This window comes from Lepidochelys olivacea (assembly GCF_965140295.1).
Source record: "Lepidochelys olivacea isolate rLepOli2 genome assembly, chromosome: 13".
Lineage (NCBI taxonomy): Eukaryota > Metazoa > Chordata > Testudines > Cheloniidae > Lepidochelys > Lepidochelys olivacea.
The window spans coordinates 29716574-29737035 of NC_140423.1; the positions used below are offsets into that span (position 1 = coordinate 29716574).

Below are 20462 nucleotides of genomic sequence, written 5' to 3' on the forward strand. Positions count from 1 at the left end.
CGGAGCGGCTGCACACGGGGTGTTGGGTTCACCAGGTAAGACGATCGTGGCGGGACAAAAATGGGCCGGTCCAAGGCTGCGTTTGAGAGAGGTCGCCGTCGAGGACGTGGATTTGAAGCGCTGGTAGCTGGCCAGCGTGGGCCGGAGAGCGAGGGGTGACTCTGCTCCCCAGGTGGCCTCCAGCAACTCGCATAGGGCAGGGCATTGGGGGGAGACGCTGCCGCGGCAGGCACCGAGTGGGGTGTTTAACGATGTGCATGGTCGGGGCCTGAGCACCCTGAGGGGCTGGCTCAGCCCCCAGCGAGGCCGGCAAGGCACGGCGCGCCACCCGGGCCAGGCCAGAGCCCAGCGGCCGGCGGCTGCAGCCTGGCGCGCGCGGATCAGAGCACGAGGCCAGCCCGGCCCCCGGCTTCGCGCCCTGCCACTGCTCCTCAGCCCTTGTCGGGCGCCAAGCGCCGTGAGGGCCTGACTGAGAGCCCGGCGCAGGCGCATTGAGCGCCTGAGTACGCGGCGGGGGGGGAGGCGGGGCCTCCCGCTTACGATTGATTCCTTCTGTAGCTGATCCGGAGTCCAGCCCTGACTGGCGACCTCGCCCGCCCTCCTTACTTCCCGGTGATAGGCCCACTCTCCTGCCAATCATGGGAGAAGGCGAGCGCTCGATGCCGTTCCGGGCGCTGAGAGAGGCGCGTCCAATCAGGGGTTGAGCGGAGCAAGGGCACACTTCCCTTCGCACGCGCAGCCGGCCGGTGCCGCGAGCTAGGTACGGGGGCTAGGGGGCGGGGCCGGTCGCTTCCCCTGGCAGGTGGGGGAGGGGCCCTCCCCGGGCTCGGTCCGCTGACGAGTGGCGGCCTCAGGGGAGGGATCCCGCGGGGCGGGGCCGCGCCGTCCCGCGCTCTGCCCCCACCCCCGGGTCCGTCCGCTCCTCGGGCCGGGTCCTCCCGGCGGCCCGGGGCTGGGGGGGCGCGCAGCGTTACCCGGGGTAAGTCACAGCGCTGCCCCGGGCCGGGCAGAAGGCGCCCGCGGGCCGGCAGGCGCCAAAGCGGGTCACACGCTCCCCGGGCCCCGCTCGGCGTCAGGCGGGGCCGGACGGGCCGTGACGCGCTGAGGGCGGGATAACGGAGCAAGCCAGACGCTGGTGCTGGCTCCGAGCGTTGTGGGTACGGTGGGCCCGGCTGTGCAAAGCGCCGGGCTGCTACTTCCAGGCGGCTGCCCTGGGGGGGCTTCCCCTTTGTTCCAGTAGGACTGGCTTATTTGGGGGAATAGGTCACGAACTTAACTGGTATATTTAAAAGGGCTTATTGTTTATCAACTAGACTTATAACCAAAATGGCACGCAGCCCAGGGTGCGGTATCCTGTGGCCAACGAGAAGCCCTTCACTGGGCTTTGTGTGCCTTGCTGAGAGGCACGCACCTTAAATACCGATGTCTGTTTCAACTTGACCAGTTAAATGACTGACTCCTTTCTAAAGCAGGTGTCTATATAGCGATTGTAGGCTTGTCCTCTTTCCAACATGACACTTCTCCCGGTGACGTTATGCCTTGAAAGGCTCTATTGACACTTCCGTTACATTTATAGAGTGCTGTAATAAACGTGAGCAATGCTTTGTACAGCACGTAAAGAAGCCGCGATCTGCGCCCTGAGGGGTCTCTGTTTATCTGCAGAGATAGTACAACCTGAGCAATGATGATGCAAGCTTCCCACGGACATGCTGCCTCATCAGTAGGCCTCAACCCTGCCCTGGCAGGACCAGTTCTGTGCACCATGTAGGACTGTATTCATTGTAATTAGAAATGGTGACATGCTCATCTGATATAGTTACAGCACTAACATATTTCAGTGCATCAACACTGCATGATATTTCCTTGCTCAACCGTACCTCTGTGGTGCAAAAATGTGGTTCTTGGCGCAGTCAGGTACTTTTGCCAGACTGTTCTGGCAGCTGAGGGCAAGTTACACAGATGCAGCTTGGCAGTCATGATAGAAATTACAAATTGGTGAGAGCCTGATACTTGTGTTACAGCCCTGTTCACAAGTATGGTAAAAAGAGTATAGTTCCTAACCACATGGCTATATCCTAACCATGTTCTGGATGGTCACAAACAAGGTACCAATCAGTAGAGCAGATAAGAGAGTTGGGTTAGTCCTTGACCTCTCTGCTAAGTCAGTTTTCTAAGGGTCATGAAAGCATGAGTATCTGCTTTACTACTTCTCCCCACAGAAACAGTTTTTCTATATCTGGCAATACCTTTCCCTCTAAATATGCATCTATTATGTTTAATAGGTGATATTAGAACAATTAGTTGGGTCAAAAGCCCCAGGAAGATAGTTACAGTGCCTGGCCTGAGGACCTGTTTGGCTCTTGGGCAAATGTCACAGGGAAGTTAGTGTGAGTGTTGCCTGAGTAAGAAATGCCGACTAAGGCCTATATTATGCTAAGAGCCTGTTCAACAACCCTGCGTATATCACCTCTGCTATCCAGACCAGAATTCAATACAGAAGGGAACTTGCTAAAGCTAGGAGAAAATTGCAGTTCCATCTGGTCTAATTTAAAACAAAACAACCACTTTCACACCCCACCACCATCACCTACTAAGCAAAAAAGGTTAGGCCATGTACAGGTAAAGAGCACTGGACCCTGTTCCCTCCCCGTCCTGTGAGTGACTTCTCTTCTGTCTTTAGTATTTGAAATGACTGCCCACCTGGCCCTATGGGAAGATGTTTTGCACAATGAGCAGCTCATTCCAGAGGTAGCTGCGATCGCTGTGGATGCAGCATTGCTTGAAGGAGTTCTGATGAGGACCAAAGAGGATTCCAATTCATCCGACGTAAGCTCGGCTTAGTTAACTACTCGGTGTTTTCACATAGAAATAATGCATTCTTGGAAAAGGATCAAATGATTCAGCAGGATTTCTGCCCCATAGGACAAGCTCTTGGGAGGGAGATGGTTGCAGGTGATGAGGCTTGTTTATTGAGTCGTCATGAAATGTGCAATATTTTGCAGTAACTGCACAGCTCCACAGGAGACTAACCAGAGTTGAGACAATAGCAGAGTAAGCTTTCACCACACTCCATAATACCAGCTGTGGTCAGACTAAGATATTCTACTGAGAGATCTACCTGCATTATGAAAATCTGTTTTATTTGTCCATGAGAAAACATGAAGTTTGGATGTGGTGGCTTAACAGTGGATGTCAGTGCTGTGTGTTCACTCTCCCCAGGGGCAGTCCTGGTGTGATGGATGTGCTCCCAATATCTGAGCAGAGCTCATTTCTGGTAAATCCCAAGAAGTTTGTCAGTGGGAGGTTCTGCTTTTCAGGAACCTTCAGCTACCACCACAGCTGAACAAGGAGAAGAGGATGGTGTCACCTTAAATGGCCTGGACTTCGCAGGGATACCAGCTCTGCTTGGGAGGCAACTTCTCCCTTTGGTGAACCTACTGTAACTTGCCAGAGGGGAACTCGTGTGTTATAAGCAGGGTCTGTCAGACCAGGATCCTGTTTGTGGACCTGATCAGGTCCACCAGCAGCCTGTAAGAGAGAGGGACTGTGTATTGGCTGAAGGCTGGCTAGTTTCCTGGCATCTCCATGGGCAGGCTGTAGGAAGACTAGAGAAGACTGACAGTGATGCTGTGGAGTATGTCTCTGCCATGTATCTTTGTGTTTTATGCTGGCTCTGCTGTCCAGTCAGTCTCTCGCAGATCAGCATCTGCCTAGGGCAGGGGTGGACAAACTTTTTGGACTAAGGGCCACATCTGAGTATAAAAATTGTATGGCGGGCCATGAATGCTCACAAAATTGGGGTTGGGGCTTGAGGTGGAGGCTCCGGGTGGTGCTTACCTCCAGTGGCTCCTGGAAGCAGCAACATGTCCCCCCTCCAGCTCCTACGCGGAGGTGTGGCTGGGCAGCTCTGCTGTGCTCTGCCCTGTCCGCAGGCACACCCCTGCAGCTCCCATTGGTCGTGGTTCCTGGCCATGGGGGGTCGGTGCTTGGGGCAGGGGCAGCGTGCGGAACAGAGCCCCTTGGATGCCTCTCTGCGTCAGAGCCAGAGGGGGGCCATGCTGCTGCTTCCGGGACCCGCACGGAGCAGCCCCTGACCCTGCTCCCTGGCTGGAGTGGGACAAGCCCCAGACCCCCGCTCCCTAGATTAAAATGGCTGGTGGGCTGGATCCGGCCCATGGGCTGTAATTTGTCCACCCCGGGGCTTAGGGAATTCTAGGATTTGATGCTGAGGAGTAGGGAGGTAGAGTTGCAGAGCAGGCATACACATTGGCTTCTGAGAGAGGAGTTGGCTTCTCTTGGCGTGCACAAAAGGTTATGACAAACAAGAAGAATAACTTTTGTCCTGTATAAAATTGCTGTTTTCAAAGTGGCTTATGCCTGGGATGTGGTTTCAGTGAAGAGGTGAAGAGTCTGGAATTTGCAGTGACTGGAGTTGAGTAGCCAAAGTGAGTCAAAAATAATGAGACCCTCAGAGATAAATTTCAGAACTGGATATACTATAAAATTCAATTGTTCTTTGAACAGTACTTGTGGTAAATCTGGAGACTACATTCTACCATTAAAGTGGAAACAGAGATTATACTCTGGTAAATGAAAAGTTCAACACAGCTGTAACTAAGGAGTTGTTACTGAGGTCTCCCAACTCAAATTCCATTATATTAAGTTTTGTAAAATGAAACACTCAAAAGTAGACATGCCAAAGTTCAGGCAATGCAGCCTGTGGTGTACTGAGGGAAAGTCTGTTCAAGGACAAATGAAGTAAGGATCTAGTCTAGAATATGTCAGTTTTAAATTGGGACTCATTTAAATGAGAACTGGCTGGGCCACACTTTCAGAGGATTTCAGCCCAGTCTGTTAGGAAAAGGAAGTGTGAGGAAAATGGCTGACTTCTCCATTGTTGGACCCTTATCTGCAGGTGGTGAATTATGCTCCCTTTACATTGCTCCCATCTGTAGTACCAAGCACCATCTTTGAACAAGCCTATGCTGTTCAGCAAGATTTTAACCTACTTGTGGATGCTATTAGCCAGAACGCGGAATTCCTGGAACGCACTCTTGCTAGGTATGTATTGTACTGTATATGTTAACTAAACAAATATTTTAAATGTAAAGCTTCTATCACTCTTAATCTTAGTCCATTTTTGCTGTTACTTCTTGAGTTGCTGCCCTCAGTCATCTCTACTGATAGTTTATGGATGTCCCTCAAGTTCTTCAGGTTACAGACAGGGTATAAATACACCACTTCTGCTACAGGTTACACTTTCTGTCTGCCAGACTGGTCACAGAACTAACCTCTCCTTTTCCCCACCACATTAGGTTTTATAAAATGGTTGCCAGTAGTTCATAAGTAGTTAGGTGCATTAGACTCTACATTCTTATTTAAGTTTAGTATTTTTTAGCTGTTTTCAGTAAGGGTTTTGGGTCTCTTTGGGCCTTGCAAAAGATGACAGATCTATATGGGAAAATGGGGTATGGGTAGGGCTTCTCTTGCCCCACTATATGCTCCACTTCAGATGGTCTTACAGACTTTCCTCCCACCTGGGAACCTGCTTGAGACTTAAATTCAGTGTTAACCACTGGGATCTCGCTGTCTGTATCGCTGTTCGCTGAAGGTTTTGTTTCTGGCAGCTGTTGGCATGGCCAGGAGGGTCTGAGAGCTGCAGGTTCTGATTGCTAGACCATGTAATAAAATATTCCACAAAGACAAGATGCTTGGGCCTTCCCCCAAATTTTGGACCAAAATTCTGTCAGACTTTCAGCTCCATCTGTTGCTATCCCTACCTGTCTAGTAATCCTGGGTAGCTGAGGGTGCACCTTGTATGTTCAAAGAGCTGTTGTACTATGGCAACATGACTGATCTGTTCTGACCCTTGTGGGGGGAGGAAAGGGACTAAAGGTTGTGCCATCTAACCTGCAGGGCTGTCTAAATGGACATTTGCCAGAAAAGACGTCCACACCCCAACCTAGTAGCTGATACCTGTAGCTATGTGGCCAGGCCCAGGATTCCCCTTGGCCAGGGGAAGTGAGGGTAGTGTGTTATGTAAACAACTTATTGCTAGTAAGTAATCCAGTTGTTTGGAGTAGAACATACATGTAGTTTGTGCCAGGGCCCTTTCTAGAAGGGTTATACAGTGGTGAGTACAGTGATGTGCAGCATGGCCAGCCAGTAAACTACCAAAACGTGAATTTGGTGGTGGCCCCCAGAATTTGCACTGTAAATTATTATACCAGACCCCAATGGGAGTGGGGAGACTTTTGGTCTTTATCTTTGCTGCTTTTCTCTATCTTCTGTTTGTCTTCTCTCTCTTACTTCACAGAGATTCACACTGGCAGCTGCAGAGGGAGAGTATGGGAGGGAGAGCCTCTGCAGCATGGGGCCTGGGTCGCATGCAGGTTTAAACTAGTGTAAATGGTGGATTCTCTGTAACTAGAAGACTTTAAACTATGATTTGAGGACTTCAGTAACTCAGCCAGAGGTTAGGGGGCCTATTACCGGAGTGGGTGGGTGAGGTTCTGTAGCCTGCGATATGCAGGAGGTCCGACTGACTAGATGATCATGACGGTCCCTTCTGACCTTTAACTGTATGAGTCTCTGAACCTTCTTCACAGAGAAGCTTTTTATCAGGGTCCCTATTGCTGTGTGTGTGGATAAGGGTTATCTGACCACTTGAAACTCTTGCCTTAGGCACAAGGGTACATTGTAAATGCTCTAGGTGAGGCTTGAGCTTGTGCAGCTCTTACTAATGCTTAAGAGCATGGTCTGACCACAGTCCTGTGCATTGTGCTGGGGAGTGTATCCTGTAGCTTCCACCATGTAATAGATAATAAATAAAGCCCTTACCTGAGGAAATCTATCTCCCTTATAGCAAAGTAAATTGATTGGTATACTCTTTTTTTTTCTCTAGCACCATCAAAGCGGATGACTTCACAGCTCATCTCTTTAAAATCTACAAGCAAGTTCTGAAAGAAGGGTTGGCTCAGGTATCCCACAGGAAGTAGTCTCCCCCTTCTTCCCTCCTCTCCCCCTCCCACCGCCCCATTAGCAGCCACTCTCCTTTCTTTCATAATGGAAGTTTGGGGTTTTTTGGTAATTTGAAAGATCTCTCCTACAGGTTGATTTTTGAATTGTTCAGTCAGTAGGAGGATGTATAGGGCTACTCTCTAGATTATGGTATCTTGAGTAACTTGTCCCATTTTATGAGACCGTTCAGCAATCATGCCTCTAAGTATTTTTGGTGGGTATTGCTGGGAGTAGTCTAACCTTGTGTGAAAGAGGACCGTGATTATACATACATCTAATGTTGTCTTCTGAAAGTCTCAAAAGAGCATTTTGCTGAGTTCCAGTTCAATGTAGCTGGGTCAGAAGTAGCACTTAAGGGCTTTCCTGTGCTGTTAAATTTCTTTTGTAGCACAGTTACATCAGTTACCTTTTCTTGCCATGGGATGTATATGAAAGAGGGAAATGATAAGGGTTTCATATGATGTCTGTCCAAATAAATGCAGGAAATAAGCTAAGGACCCAACCAACAGTCTTTACTCTGCCAAAACTCTATTTGACACCGGTGGTTACTTTACCAGAGTGAAGATTGCTGGCTGCAGCCCTAAAAAAGGGGGTTTTTAAGTGAATTTGTCAAAGTGGCCTGTGGCAAGTGAGGTGCCTCACTATGCTGGTCAGAGATGTGGAGGAATGGCCGTGTGCTATATTTTGTATTTTATTTTCCCTCTCGTTCAGTCAGTGTTCTTAGGAATAAATCGCTCAGATTATATGGTTGACCTTGGTGCAGATGGCACTCCAGCACTGAAGCAAATCGAAATAAACACCATTGCTGCCAGCTTCGGAGGCCTTACTTCGAGAACCACTGCTGTGCATCGGTAAGGGAACCCCTTTGAAACAAAGGCCAGTCCCGGATACTTCATTGCTTAGCCAGTGAGGAGGTTTCAGCAAACCATCAGTCTGCATGCTCTGTGTGTCTTGTGCTGTCACCCTGTCATAACCTCTTAATATCCACAAACTCTCTGAACTTCTGTTTTACAAATCCTAGGTCAGCTGGGATCATCATGTGATTTTGTTATTTCTCTTATATCACAGGCACATATTGAATGTTTTGGGGAAGTCCAAGGAAGCTTCGAAGTTACTGGACAATAATCCATGCAAAGGGATTGCCTTGGGCATTGCGAAAGCTTGGGAACTCTATGGCTCAACCAGGTAAGGGAGGAGTAGCCTGTGGGAAGATGTCAGGATGAGTACACATTTATTTCTCGAACTGCACCTTTTAAAAGGGATCTATTTAATATATACAACATTTCTTTTAACTCTGTAGTGCTCTAATTCCCCTACCATCCCAGAGAAGGAGGATCTCTGTTCTTCAGAGCACAAAAAGAAAAGGAGTACTTGTGGCACCTTAGAGACTAACAAATTTATTGGAGCATAAGCTTTCGTGAGCTACAGCTCACTTCATCGGATGTTAGTCTCTAAGGTGCCACAAGTACTCCTTTTCTTTTTGCGAATACAGACTAACACGGCTGCTACTCTGAAACAGAGCACAAAGTTACTGGGTTGGCCATACACTGTTTTCTTTAAAATTACACAGTATCCAGCTGCCCACAGGTACTCCCTAAAAGGCATGAAAGACTTGTACTGCTAGAAGACTTTTTGTAGCCATTCTTGAATCCTCCTATTTCTTCCCCTTGTGCTCCTGCCCAGAGCTACTTTTCAGTAAGAACACGGCACCTGGCACTGCCTTTTAGCAGTGGACTAGGAACTAGCAAAGAACATCAGTTGGAAAGCCATGCAAGCAACACACACCACCAAAGTGAATTTAAAAGATGAAATGTTTAGCTAGAGGTCCATAGTTCTGTGTGGGGTGTGTTTCAGGTTCTGATGCAGTTCTTGGGGTGTATATTTCAGGGCTGTGGTGGTGTTCCTGGTTGCAGACACCGAAAGGAATATTTTTGACCAACGCTGCATAGAAAATGAGCTGTGGACCAGGTAACTGTTTAACGTTTTAGGATGAAATAATTTGTTTAATCCCACTTTACAAGGACCCAGATCACATAACTCATTTTAAAAAACAAACAAAAAAACCTTGCATGTCTTTCTAGTATTATCTTAGATTATTAAAATTGAGCATTTAAAAATCCAATTTGCTTTTAAACACTTGTGTTAGGGTTACTTAGCGTTTCAGTTTGGGCAATAGACATGCTCTTAGACCGGGGTGGACAAACTACAGCCCATGGGCCAGATCCAGCCCATCAGGGCTTTGGATCTGGCCTGCAGGATTGCCACCCCTGTGGCGCTCCCAGAAGCGGCCAGCACCATGTCCCTGTGGCCCCTGGGGGAGGGGGATCAGAGGGCTCCGTGCATTGTCCTTGCCTGTGGGTACCTCCCCTGAAGCTCCCATTGGCAGGTCCCGTTCCCAGCCAATGGGAGCTTCAGGGAAGGTACCCACAGGCAAGGGCAATGCGAGGAGCCCTCTGCCCCAGATGCAGCAGGGATGTGGTGCTGGCCACTTCTCGTGGCGGCATGGGGCAAGGGTGGGCAGGCAGGCAGGGAGCCTGCCTTTGCCTCGGTGCGCATCACTGCAACTCCAGAGCTGCTCCAGGTAGGCCGGGCCAGAGCCTGCACCCCTACCCCAAGCCCCTTGCTGCACCTCAACCCCCTGCCCTGAGCCCCCCTTGTATACTCCGCACGCCTCCTGCACCCCAACCCCCTGCCCTGAGCCCCCTTGTACACCTCACCCCCTCCCACACCCTGCACTCCCTCTCGCAACCCAACCCCCTGCCCCAGCCCTACATTCATGGCACTGCATGCAATTTCCCCACCCAGATGTGGCCCTTGGGTCAAAAAGTTTGCCTACCCCTGTCTTAGACTATGAGCAAAGAATAAAACTGATACTTTCTGATGGTCCTCCTGTATTAGAGCAATGCTATTGTATTTGGGGGGTCACAACAGTGCAGGGGAATATTTCTGTTCATAATAGGCTTGGTTGTACACCACCTCACTTCCCCTTATACCCTCAACCCTTCCCCCCCTTCAAATCTAAATTATGACCTAAGACCATCACAATTCTCTATCCTTATAGTGACTTCTCAAAGGATCCTAGTCCAGTTACAGTGGTATGAAAACCTAGGGATGTATCTTTCTGCTTTTTTATCTATTTTGTGCTATGTATATTAATACGATGGGCAGGAGTGATGGGGACAATCTCCTTGATGGAAAGGGGACACTTGATTATGGGCCAGCCACATAGACCTTTTTAATTTCATTACCTTGGCTCCTCGCCAGTATTTAAGAGCTCTGGGTGCCGAGGAAAATCTATTAGAGTTAAATTACCTTGGAAAAAGGGAAGAGAAGCCAGCAAGCCTTACCCTTTTCCTCTAGGGCTCTAAAGCCATTGGGGATGTAGATTCCACTTGTGATTTCACTTGCAGATATCTGTCTCTTTGCCAAGTTCAATGACTCTCACTCCTCTCTCAAAGGAATATCCGGGTGATCCGGAGACGGTTTGAAGATGTGTTTGAAAAGGCATCTTTAGATAACGACAGGAGACTGTACATGTAAGTACTTGCCGAGGCCCTGCCACAGCATTCTGCTGTGTTCTTAAACAGGCATTAGACACAGATGTGTGACCCCAGATTGGCAGAGGTGGGTCTGAGACATTCTTTTCACATCACACTCAGTAAATGGCAACTTTCAGTCCAAATTGGTGGCATATCCCTCTCTTTTGAGATTTTAGTAGGTTTAACATTTTTATCCTCTTCAATAAGAAATCCAGAGCTTGCTTTTCCTGGATTCACTGGAACTGAAATGGTTTTAGAAACCATTTCTGGGTTGTTTTGTTTTTGTTTTTGTTTTTGTTTTTTTACATGGAGGCATAAATTCCCTCTTCTGAACCACAGCCCCGAGGACCTGGCAGGATGGCATGTTTCGTTCATGTGTGTGTATAAAAACAGCGTAACAGTTATAGAGCAGTGTTTCTCAAGCTTTTTGGTACCAGGCACTGGCTTTACTGCCTTCTTAAAGTGTGTCAGGGAGATCTTGGGGACCGGCACCAGTCCATGGACCAGTCGTTGAGAAACACTGTCCTAGAGGGTGCCCCAAAGAGCACTCTTCTGCTTACTGGCGGTGTGACACATTGCTCATGGGAACGTACGTTTACTGGGAGAACTTTATTGCATGGTTATTAGTGCCACCATAGGAAGCACTGTTCCCTTACTCTTCTCAGTTGTTGTAACCTCCATCTTATTCATTAGTTGGAGAAAGTCTCACTATTTCTGCTCTTCAGTCTCCTGGAGTCCTGACACAGGTCAGACTGTTGAAACTATAGTGTGACATTCACAAAATCCAAATATGGTGCTTATTATCATTTGTTTTGGGCAGGTCCTCAGTGTGCATGACGCTGTCCAACCATAAACGGGGCAAGTCATGTCCCAAAGTTTAGCTATGTGGCTACATTCATTTCTCTCCAGTTCCACATTTGATGTTTCTACAGTTTTGTGTGTGTGTGTGTGTGTGTCCCATACCCCCGACTTTTTAATCAGAGATATCATATCAAACAATGTGTACGTTTCCTCCAGGAATTCCTCCTTTCTTACTGACTGAATCCCTTTAAATCATATGTGGTATATAATTAACTTCTCCAGCTGTTACTCACTGATCATGTACAGAGTTGGTGAAGCCAGAGCTTGGTCTTGTGGTAGCTGCTGAACTGGAGAGTGGATATACTAAGATCACCTGCATTATCAAGATATCAGAGTTGTTGTTCATATCTGAGACTTAATGGCAAATCTAGGGCAAACTGCTCTTCCAGTGATTTGGGAAGAACAACTTCAATATTTTAGGACAGTGGTTCTCAAACTGTGGTCTATGGAGTGTTAGCTGGTGCTCTGCAGAGAGCAGGCAGGTCACACAGTGCGGCCTTCTTCTTCCAGCTGGTGGTGTCGCATCCAGGCTCTTCATTGCAAAGAAAAATCTGGGTGTCCATAGAAACAGAGGACAGTCTTGATGCATCTACCCTGGACCACTTCTGTAGAGCAGCAGATAGAGCCAGAGCTATCAACATACTGGAGGAGCCAGATGTTGCTGGAGAGGGACCAGAACCACTGGTGGGAGAGGATTGTCCTGGAGAGAAGAAAACCAGACAGTATATCCAGGGGGAGTGGAGGGAGAGGAGGACAAGGCAGTTGGTGAGGCATTTGGGCTTGATGCAGAGTTTGCGGGGTGAGGTTCTTTGGCTTGAATTCATAGATTCTTAGATACTAAGGTCAGAAGGGACCATTATGATCATCTAGTCTGACCTTCTGCACAATGCAGCCCACAGAATCTCACCCACCCATTCCTGCGAAAAACCTCTCACTTTTATGTCTGAGCTATTGGAGTCCTCTAATTGTGGTTTAAAGACTTCAAGGAGCAGAGAATCCTCCAGCAAGTGACCCGGGCCTCATGCTACAGAGGAAGGCAAAAAACCTCCAGGGCCTCTTCCAATCTGCCCTGGAGGAAAATTCCTTCCTGACCCCAAATATGGTAATCAGCTAAACCCTGAGCATATGGGCAAGGTTCACCAGCCAGACACCCAGGAAAGAATTTTCTGTAGTAACTCAGATCCCACCCCATCTAACATCCCATCACAGGCTGTTGGGCCTATTTACCGTGAATATTTAAAGATCAATTACCAAAATCACGTTATCCCATCATACCATCTTATACAGGAGGTCAGTATAATGGTCACTTCTGGTTTTAAAATTTATGGATTTTCACTAGAGAAGGGAAGTATGTGCAGGAGAGCTGAGAAGGGGACCAGTAGCAGAAGAGCACTGGCAAGGGTGTGAGGAGATGTCAAGGAGACAGTGGATGAAATCTTGACCCCATTGAAGTCAATGGGAGTTTGTCATTACTTTCAACAGAGCCAAGATTTCACCCAAAATGTGATTAGCTTTTACTGTGACCAAGAGCAGAAGACTGATGGTATTAAATGTAGTTAAAAATACATCAGAACTTTCCTACAGTCACTTCTCCATAGAAGCAATTGTTGTAGTTGCCACAGGGATGTTACGCAACAACAAATAGAAGGGGAGATGGTCTGTGCACTGGGACGGGAGGTGCTTTAAAAAGCTAGATAACTGTTGCTCTCGAAGGAGTTCATGTCTGATTGTTCGTATGTTCTGAACGCTCCATTTCTCAAATTGTTGATCTTCTGATGCATAACCAGAGGCTTCTAGCTACTCTTCTGTGAAAAGCCTTGCATGCGTGCCATACACAGCTGGCTCCATCATCAGTTGCTTGCCCCACTAGCTAATCATTACCCACAGAGCTGTCTATACGTGCATTGTTCTTCACAGATGTTCGCTTTCAGGACATGGAGGGAGAGCCATCCGTATTACAGTCTGAGGGCTAGAGGAGGATGGATTGATATGATGGTCTTTATTCTAGGGAAGGCCAAGAGGTTGCAGTGGTGTATTACAGAGAAGGTTACATGCCAGAGAACTATAACAAACAGGTGGGTACTGACTGCTTTTATTTAAAAAGCAAACACCAAGTTCAGTTACCCTGAACGGGGTCATTCGTCCCTCAAGTTTGTAAATTACCTTGGAAATCCCTTAATTATCTGAGCTTCTTCAGTGCACCCCTGGCATTTGGATAGTGCTGGTTTGGGGAATATCTGGGACGTATGAACAGATTTCTTCTCAAAACAATTTTCTGCTGCACATTGTTGTCAGTTCAGTGCTTTTACTAAGCTGAAGGGGACACATTCACTGGTAATGTAACCCTCTGACTAGAGGTAATGTCTGACCTGAAGTATTGCATTAGGACCATGTTGGAAAAGTACATGTCTGAAATGGATTTTTATCCTTGTTTAAAAGGCTTTAGGCAATAAGGTACTTCCAGACTAGCACCAGAGCGTAGAATCACCACCAGTGCTGAGCTGTCTGTCTGAGCCAATCCAGTGAAGAATATCCAGGCTGACCTACTAATCATTTGCTAGTGCTTCTTCCAGCAGTAGGAAAAGACCCACATGGATTCGGGTCTGCATGCCTTCTGTGTGCTCCTTTCCTGTCCGCTGGGGCTGCATGAGAATGTTTAACTATAGGAAGTGGAATACATGTGGGGGATCAGGGAACCTACATTCATTCAAGTGACTCTTGCTATATCTCCCTCTTAGAACTGGGAGGCACGGTTGTTGATTGAAAGGTCCAAAGCAGTTAAGTGTCCTGACATTGCTACCCAACTTGCTGGGACCAAAAAAGTTCAGCAGGAATTGAGCCAGCCAGGAGTCGTGGAGAGATTACTGCCCAGCCGGGCTGAGGCGGTTGCTCGGATAAGAGCGACATTTACTGGCCTCTATTCCCTGGATATGGTAAGTAGTCTCATTTATGTGGTGCATAAAGCAACACTTCTGTCTCCTACCTAGTTCACACCTGCTTTGATTTGATTGTGTGACCTTTTAGTTAAAAACTATAGCACAGTAGGAGAGTAGTGAAAAATGCATTTAAAAAACCCTCTCTTAAACAGTGTCAAATTTAAGACTTCAAGTTGTTTTTTGTTTTGTGTTTTTCTGGCCTCTTCAGTGAACTTGCTGTGCGGGGTGTGGTATTTCTGCTCAGTTTTGGAGTAGAACAAATAGCCAGCTGTTCTGGAGATAGAAACAGGGACAGAAATACTGCTGGGATTTTGCTGTTGCTATTTCTGTCTCCCACTAGGGCGAAGAAGGTGCTAAGATGGTTGCAATGGCCATTGCTGATCCGGAACGATATGTGCTAAAGCCTCAGCGGGAAGGCGGAGGTATTCAGCTTCCTTGATTTGTGAGCTACAGAGCCCAGCAGCCTGGCTGGAGGATCAGGCCTTTGCACTTCTCTAGGATATTTGTTCTGTATTTTCATTGCAGTGTTCGTAAGATACCTGGAACAGGCAAGGTGCCTTATAACGCCATATTTGGTGTATGTAATACTTCGGCTTTCCTCTTACCAGCTGTGGCATTAGGACACAAAAGTGGCTTAAAGCCATCTTCACTCCCCCTCTGTGAGTTTTGTGTTGCACCTCTTGGAGGCACAGCACAAAATCTCACCCAGCAAGTTTACTTTATCTTATGCACTCTTCCTTCTGTCTCTGCCCAATTAGTACAAGCATCTTCATCTCTTCCAACATCCTGAGTTGACTGGTCAGCTTTGGTTTTCCTTCTTTCCTGCCTCTTGTTCATAGAGAGATTTGTCTTTTTAACCTGTCTTTCAAACCTGCAGGCTGTTCTGCAGCCATGGGCCAGCCCCTGTGCGCCCCCCACTCCCACCCATTGATAGTGCTCATGATTGCAGTTGTTGGGGTTGGTGATCACTGAGGGGATCCCAGGACCCAGACTAGTGGAAACCAGGCCCATAGTATTGAATCTAGAATTCCATGGAGAGCCAGTGCCGTCTCCAGGGGGTGGTGATTGCATCCATCCTCGTTGCTTCATGGGTGGATGTTCACATTTGCACCATTTGCAGTTTCTTCAGGGCCATCTAATGCAACTGGATCCAATGGCTTCTGCTGTGGGGATTTGTTGAAATGTATGATTGTATGTTACCAGGGAACAATCTCTATGGGGAAGAGCTCAAGCAACTTCTGGAGAAGATTAAAGACAGCCCTGAGAGGTCCTCCTATATCCTAATGGATAAGATCACACCTCGGACATCAATGAATTACTTGCTCAGGGCTCACAGTCCCTTGAAAATATCAGAATGTATCTCCGAGTTGGGGTTTTTTGGTGTCTTCATCAGGTGAGAAGTTGGCTTTCTTTGCAATATTGCCATGTCCCGGTCTCGGCCATCCCCTCAGCTTTGGTAAATTAAAACAGTTCTGAGCAGCAGGCATTACAGTGCAGCAGCACCAGCCAAACAAGTGTGCGGAAATGAGTGCATAACAGAAATGCAGCTCTTCCAACATCACCTCTGTCCATAGCTTTCTGTGCATGTCATACAGGCACCAAACTGTGGCACACTTGCACTCCCAGCTAGTGCCAGACTCTACCAGTTTAAAATACAATTAGAATTCATGCCAGCAGACTGGAACATAAGCTGCCTGAAGTAAAAAGGATTAGAAACTTGATTTCCAAGGGTGTCATCTTCAGGATCTTAGGCCCTACAGGAATTTCATGAGCCAGGTACCACAGAGAAAAAGATTAATATTGGCAGGTCTCTCTGTGCTCTCTGGTGCTGAGTTGTGCAGCAGCCTCGAATACATTCCAGGCCAGAGGTTTTCACTGAATGGACTATGCAGCTGAGCAATACTGCTTACCGTACAGTTTTCCCTGTACTATGTATTTTGATACTATGTCAGCTGATGCTTTGACTCTCCCCTTTTTGTGTATGGACAAACCCAACCCCTCCAGGGCCCCTAGAAATGTTGCCATGATTTCAGAATAGAAATCCATTATATACAGTTTTGAAGACAAACATTCTCCTCAGCAGCACTTACAGCCCAACACTGGATATGCTAGGGAGAAAGAACTAAAGTGCAATTGATGAGAAATTGACTAGCCTATGTACAAGCCCAATGCAAACAGTAGTCAACATACCTAGGGCAAGAGAAATTTTTTTTTAAATTGAAAAATGGAGCTAGTGCCATAGGAAATTCCTTAGTTTTACAACTATTTTAACTTGACAGGTTTTTTTTTTTTTCTTTCCCCCCTCTCTTGCAGCCAGCCTGCTCTAATCTTAGGCAGGCCCAGTTGCCTCTCATTTTCCTGTCATGTGTTGAAGGCACAAAGTCTAATGAATTTCCTGAATTTAATTTGCCAATATAGCTCTTTCTTGTGCTGTGACCTAGGGATTATGGTTGTGAAGGTGCTATTATTGCATTGTTTCCTTGGTAGATGTACTCTTCCTGAAACAGGCTCACATCTAATCTTTTTGGGGCAGGGTCTGTCTTTGTTTGTGCTTTGCCTAGCACAGTGGAATCCTGGCCTAGGACTACAGCTCCTAGGTGCTACAGTAATACAAATCTGTTCTCAACAGAAGAGAAGCCTTACCATTAGGCCCAACGTGTTTTACACATGTCCTATTGCCCAGGGCTGTGGCAGAGGGAGACCAGGCTAGAATTCTGCAGATCTAGGATCAGTAGAAATGCCAGACATTGAATAAAGCTTTAAATTTTGCAGCTGCTCACTTTAACCTTTCATTGCAGGCAGGGGAAGGACATTGTGGTGAATAAGCACGTCGGTCACCTCTTGCGAACCAAGGCAGTTGAGCATGCAGATGGCGGGGTGGCAGCTGGGGTGGCTGTGCTGGATACTCCCTATGTGATATGAAGAGGATACCTCCCACATCTGTTGCCCTAACTGCTGCCAGAAGAGCTGTGATTTCCTTTAGGGTTTGATAACTTCAGTGTCTTGTTAAATTTCTGTAAGCAGGACCACAGGGACATTCCCCCTCCTAGCACAGTGATCATGGGGAGGGTACGTGAATCACACTTGTACCAAATACTTTTGTGCTACTCCCCCACCCAAGTCTTTCCTTTTTAATTCTTCCCTCAGAAAGTCTTGGGTTCTCATCTGATCTTTTTGCCTTGTTGATAACTTCACACAAGCTAATCTACAGACCCATCACCACCTCTGCTCCAGGCAGCCAGATGTGAATGTAACAGTCTGAATTGTCCTGAATGCAGCTGCTTTCTCAGGAATGAGGCCAACCTATTGTTCAGAACTCCTTGTAACTAGGAGTTGGGATTTCCATATGTACCCTGTTCAAGACACTACAGCTGCCCAGTCTCTCCTTAAGTGCCTGATCCCAGAGGGTTATATGTGCCTTCCACATTTTCTGCTTCTCATTTAGTTGCTACCTATGAGGGCATTTGTTTTCTGGGCCAAAGGAAAGGAAGATGGAGAACAGAAATGAGGGTTGATGGATTTAGTTAAGGGCTTCCCACCCTAATGCTGCTAGCCACTGTAGTAGAGAGAGAGCCTGGAGCAAGGCCTGAACCAAAGTCAGCAAAAAAAAAAAAAGCTATGAGTAAAAGTCAGACTATCAAAAAGCAGTTGCTTGCTTACAAGTTCACTGTCTGGTACATGCATGAGGCATACGCATAGCTAGCATTGCTAAAGCCCAGGCATTCCGAAGAAGTTTTAGGTACAGGGTATTAATGTAAGCACATTCCAGAAGGCTGGTACAGGTACACCACAACAGAGTTATGGAAACAAACACAATCCTAGGAGAGTGTACAGAAACACACCAACCCCAAGTAGGACAAAGATAGAAGGCTAGAACGATGGATGGAGATGTCTTGTTCAAACCAGCGCAAACAAGGTGTAGGGTTGGTAACCACTCATGCCAGGAGTGTAATACGTAACTTGTTTGTATCAATGTATAAAAGGAGAAATTATAGGAGGGGGCAACAGAAAATCCTGCTGCTGACTGAGCTGAGCCCTTGTCAGTGGGCACTCATGTTAGCTTACATGTAACCATAGAGCCAGGGGGCTAATACTGTGTCTTAAGGGCAATAAACCTGGCCAAGGGCCTTTGCCACTGAACCGAGTCTGGTCTTTCTGGGTAATGTTATGGAGGTCTGCTGTACTAGCTATCTGCACAGAGCTGGGACAGCACACGCACGCAAACTGACGGCACTGGCTGACCCTGACGGCTGATTTGGTAAGTGGTGAGCTGTCCACTGTAGGAATTGACATCTAACATAACAGCAAACTCTGAGCTAGGGACCCCCCTTTCTTTTCCCTTCAGATCCCCACAGGGTTCAATGAGGAATAGACCTGCTGGGTAACAAGTAAAGGTAGGCCACAGGATTTTAAAAAAGAAAGTGGGGAAAGGTGGACTGGAATATGTAAGGCTATGGTTGGGACAGTAGCCTGAAAGAAGAAGAAGAAAAGTAAGAAGGGTAGACTATTGCAAACTATTGCCGTGGCTGTGAGATGGCTAAGGCGAAATGCCATAAAATTGGTGAGGCAAGTAACAGAACCAAAACAAGAGAAGAGGTAACCTAACCTGTCGAGCACGGGAATGCCGAGGCCCTGCTGCGAGGGCATCGGGCACTTCAGATGCATGATATGCTTGAGCAACTGAAACAGGAAAATAAAGAGTCTGGGAGCCGCAACAGAAAATCTGCAAAAAAAGTACCATCTTCCAACATAAATATTGGAGGGCAACAACAGACTGCAGGTACTTTCATAGCACCTGGAATGTGGGGACAGAAATGGAAAGAGGGGGCCTTAGCAAAATTAAAAGGTGGAACATGGGATTATTGGAGTGTGTGGTGCAATGGGGACATGTGGAATGACCTAGACCACCTCCTCTCTAACAATCCTGGGCAGGGACCACTGCACTGCACCAACTCCTTATGATAAGAGCCAGGTTTTGGCAAAGCCTAAACTGAGACAGAGTGGTACCTCTTAGAATGGGCGAAGCACACGGAGAGGGGGAGGAAGAACACTCAGATAGGTCTTTCCAGAGAGTGGAGATTGAATAGGTGAAGAAACACAATGGTTAACAGATTTCATTAGACAACATGAGCTGTGAACTGATCGTGGGTAAGGCTATGATTAAGTCACGGAGATGGTCCAGCGACCTCTGTGACTTCAGTCTGCGGGGGTCGGGAGCTACAGGGTCCCCTGTTGCCTGCGGGCTAGGGAGCTGCTGTAGCCCTGCTGCCTCTGGTGGCCGCTGGAGCTCTAAGCCGCTGCAGGTGGCAGGGTACCCCACAGCTCCTAGCCACCATGGGCACCAGGGTAGCCCTGAGCTCCTGGCTGCTGCAGGTTGCAGGGAACCCCCAGAGCTCCCAGCCCCCCTGGGGGAACCCTTGAGCTCACAGGCCCCCAGAGCTGTGAGCAGCAGGAGTACCCTGCAGCTCCCAGGCCCCACAGGCAGCAGGCGCACCCCACAGCTCGTGGCCATGGGGGAACCCCCAAGCTCCTAGCTGAGGGCCCCTGGAGCTGCAGGCAGCAGGGGTACCCCGCAACCCCTGGCTGACACCAGAGGTGAGGGAACCCCATAGCTCCTAGCTCCCCATGGGCAGCAGGGGAGCCCCCAGAGCTGCAGGTACCCTGCAGTTCCTAGCTCCTGCACAGCTACCCCGCTTCAGGCAGCGTGGGTACCCGCGGATCCCATTTTGTCCTGGATATTTTTAGTAAAAGTTGTGGACAGGTCACGGCTTCTGTGAATTTTTATTTTTTGCCCGTGACCTGTCCGTGACTTTTACTAAAAATATTTGGGACAAAATCTTAGCCTTAATCATGGGAGAAGAAGAGTATAGAGCCTCAAACTAACAAACCTAGAGTCAGTGGGTTAACACCTAGAATTGATACATTAAAAATGAATGAGCTAACTGCTCTGGTGAGAGCTGTAGGCCCCCCCACCCCCAGGAAATTTTAATGAGTTTTTGGAGTGGATCCATAAACATTCACAATTCTGCAAGCAGTAGGTATTTCTATAGCAGCAAAGCCATTACTTTGGACATTATTGGATGCATTAGGATCCATAAGCACCCGA

The 20462-nt window shown here is 47.7% G+C and overlaps 1 protein-coding gene across 2 annotated transcripts; it reads left to right on the forward strand.

The window, feature by feature from the left end:
* The first annotated feature begins 618 nt into the window (after positions 1-618).
* GSS (glutathione synthetase) lies at positions 619-18496 on the forward strand. 2 transcript variants are annotated; one of them, XM_084645347.1, is made up of 13 exons: positions 619-760; positions 2681-2826; positions 4916-5061; positions 6905-6980; positions 7732-7871; positions 8089-8205; positions 8908-8988; positions 10479-10556; positions 13429-13495; positions 14159-14353; positions 14697-14778; positions 15560-15749; positions 17155-18496. In XM_084645347.1, the coding sequence occupies exons 2-13, from the start codon at positions 2689-2691 to the stop codon at positions 17276-17278; spliced, it is 1434 nt and encodes a 477-aa protein (XP_084501473.1). In that variant the 5' UTR covers positions 619-760; positions 2681-2688; the 3' UTR covers positions 17279-18496. The 2 variants fall into 2 exon arrangements, with proteins under 2 accessions (XP_084501473.1, XP_084501474.1); XM_084645348.1 differs by lacking the exon at positions 619-760 and adding an exon at positions 829-979.
* Positions 18497-20462: the final 1966 nt, after the last annotated feature.

What these genes read in the sequence shown, in the direction of transcription:
- GSS (XM_084645347.1), top strand. Translation starts at nt 2,689, where the DNA reads ATGACTGCCCACCTGGCCCTATGGGAAGATGTTTTGCACAATGAGCAG. An exon ending in AGAACCACTGCTGTGCATCG is followed by an intron (nt 7,872 to 8,088) that starts GTAAGGGAACCC and finishes CTTATATCACAG; the next exon opens with GCACATATTGAATGTTTTGG. An exon ending in GAACTCTATGGCTCAACCAG is followed by an intron (nt 8,206 to 8,907) that starts GTAAGGGAGGAG and finishes TGTATATTTCAG; the next exon opens with GGCTGTGGTGGTGTTCCTGG.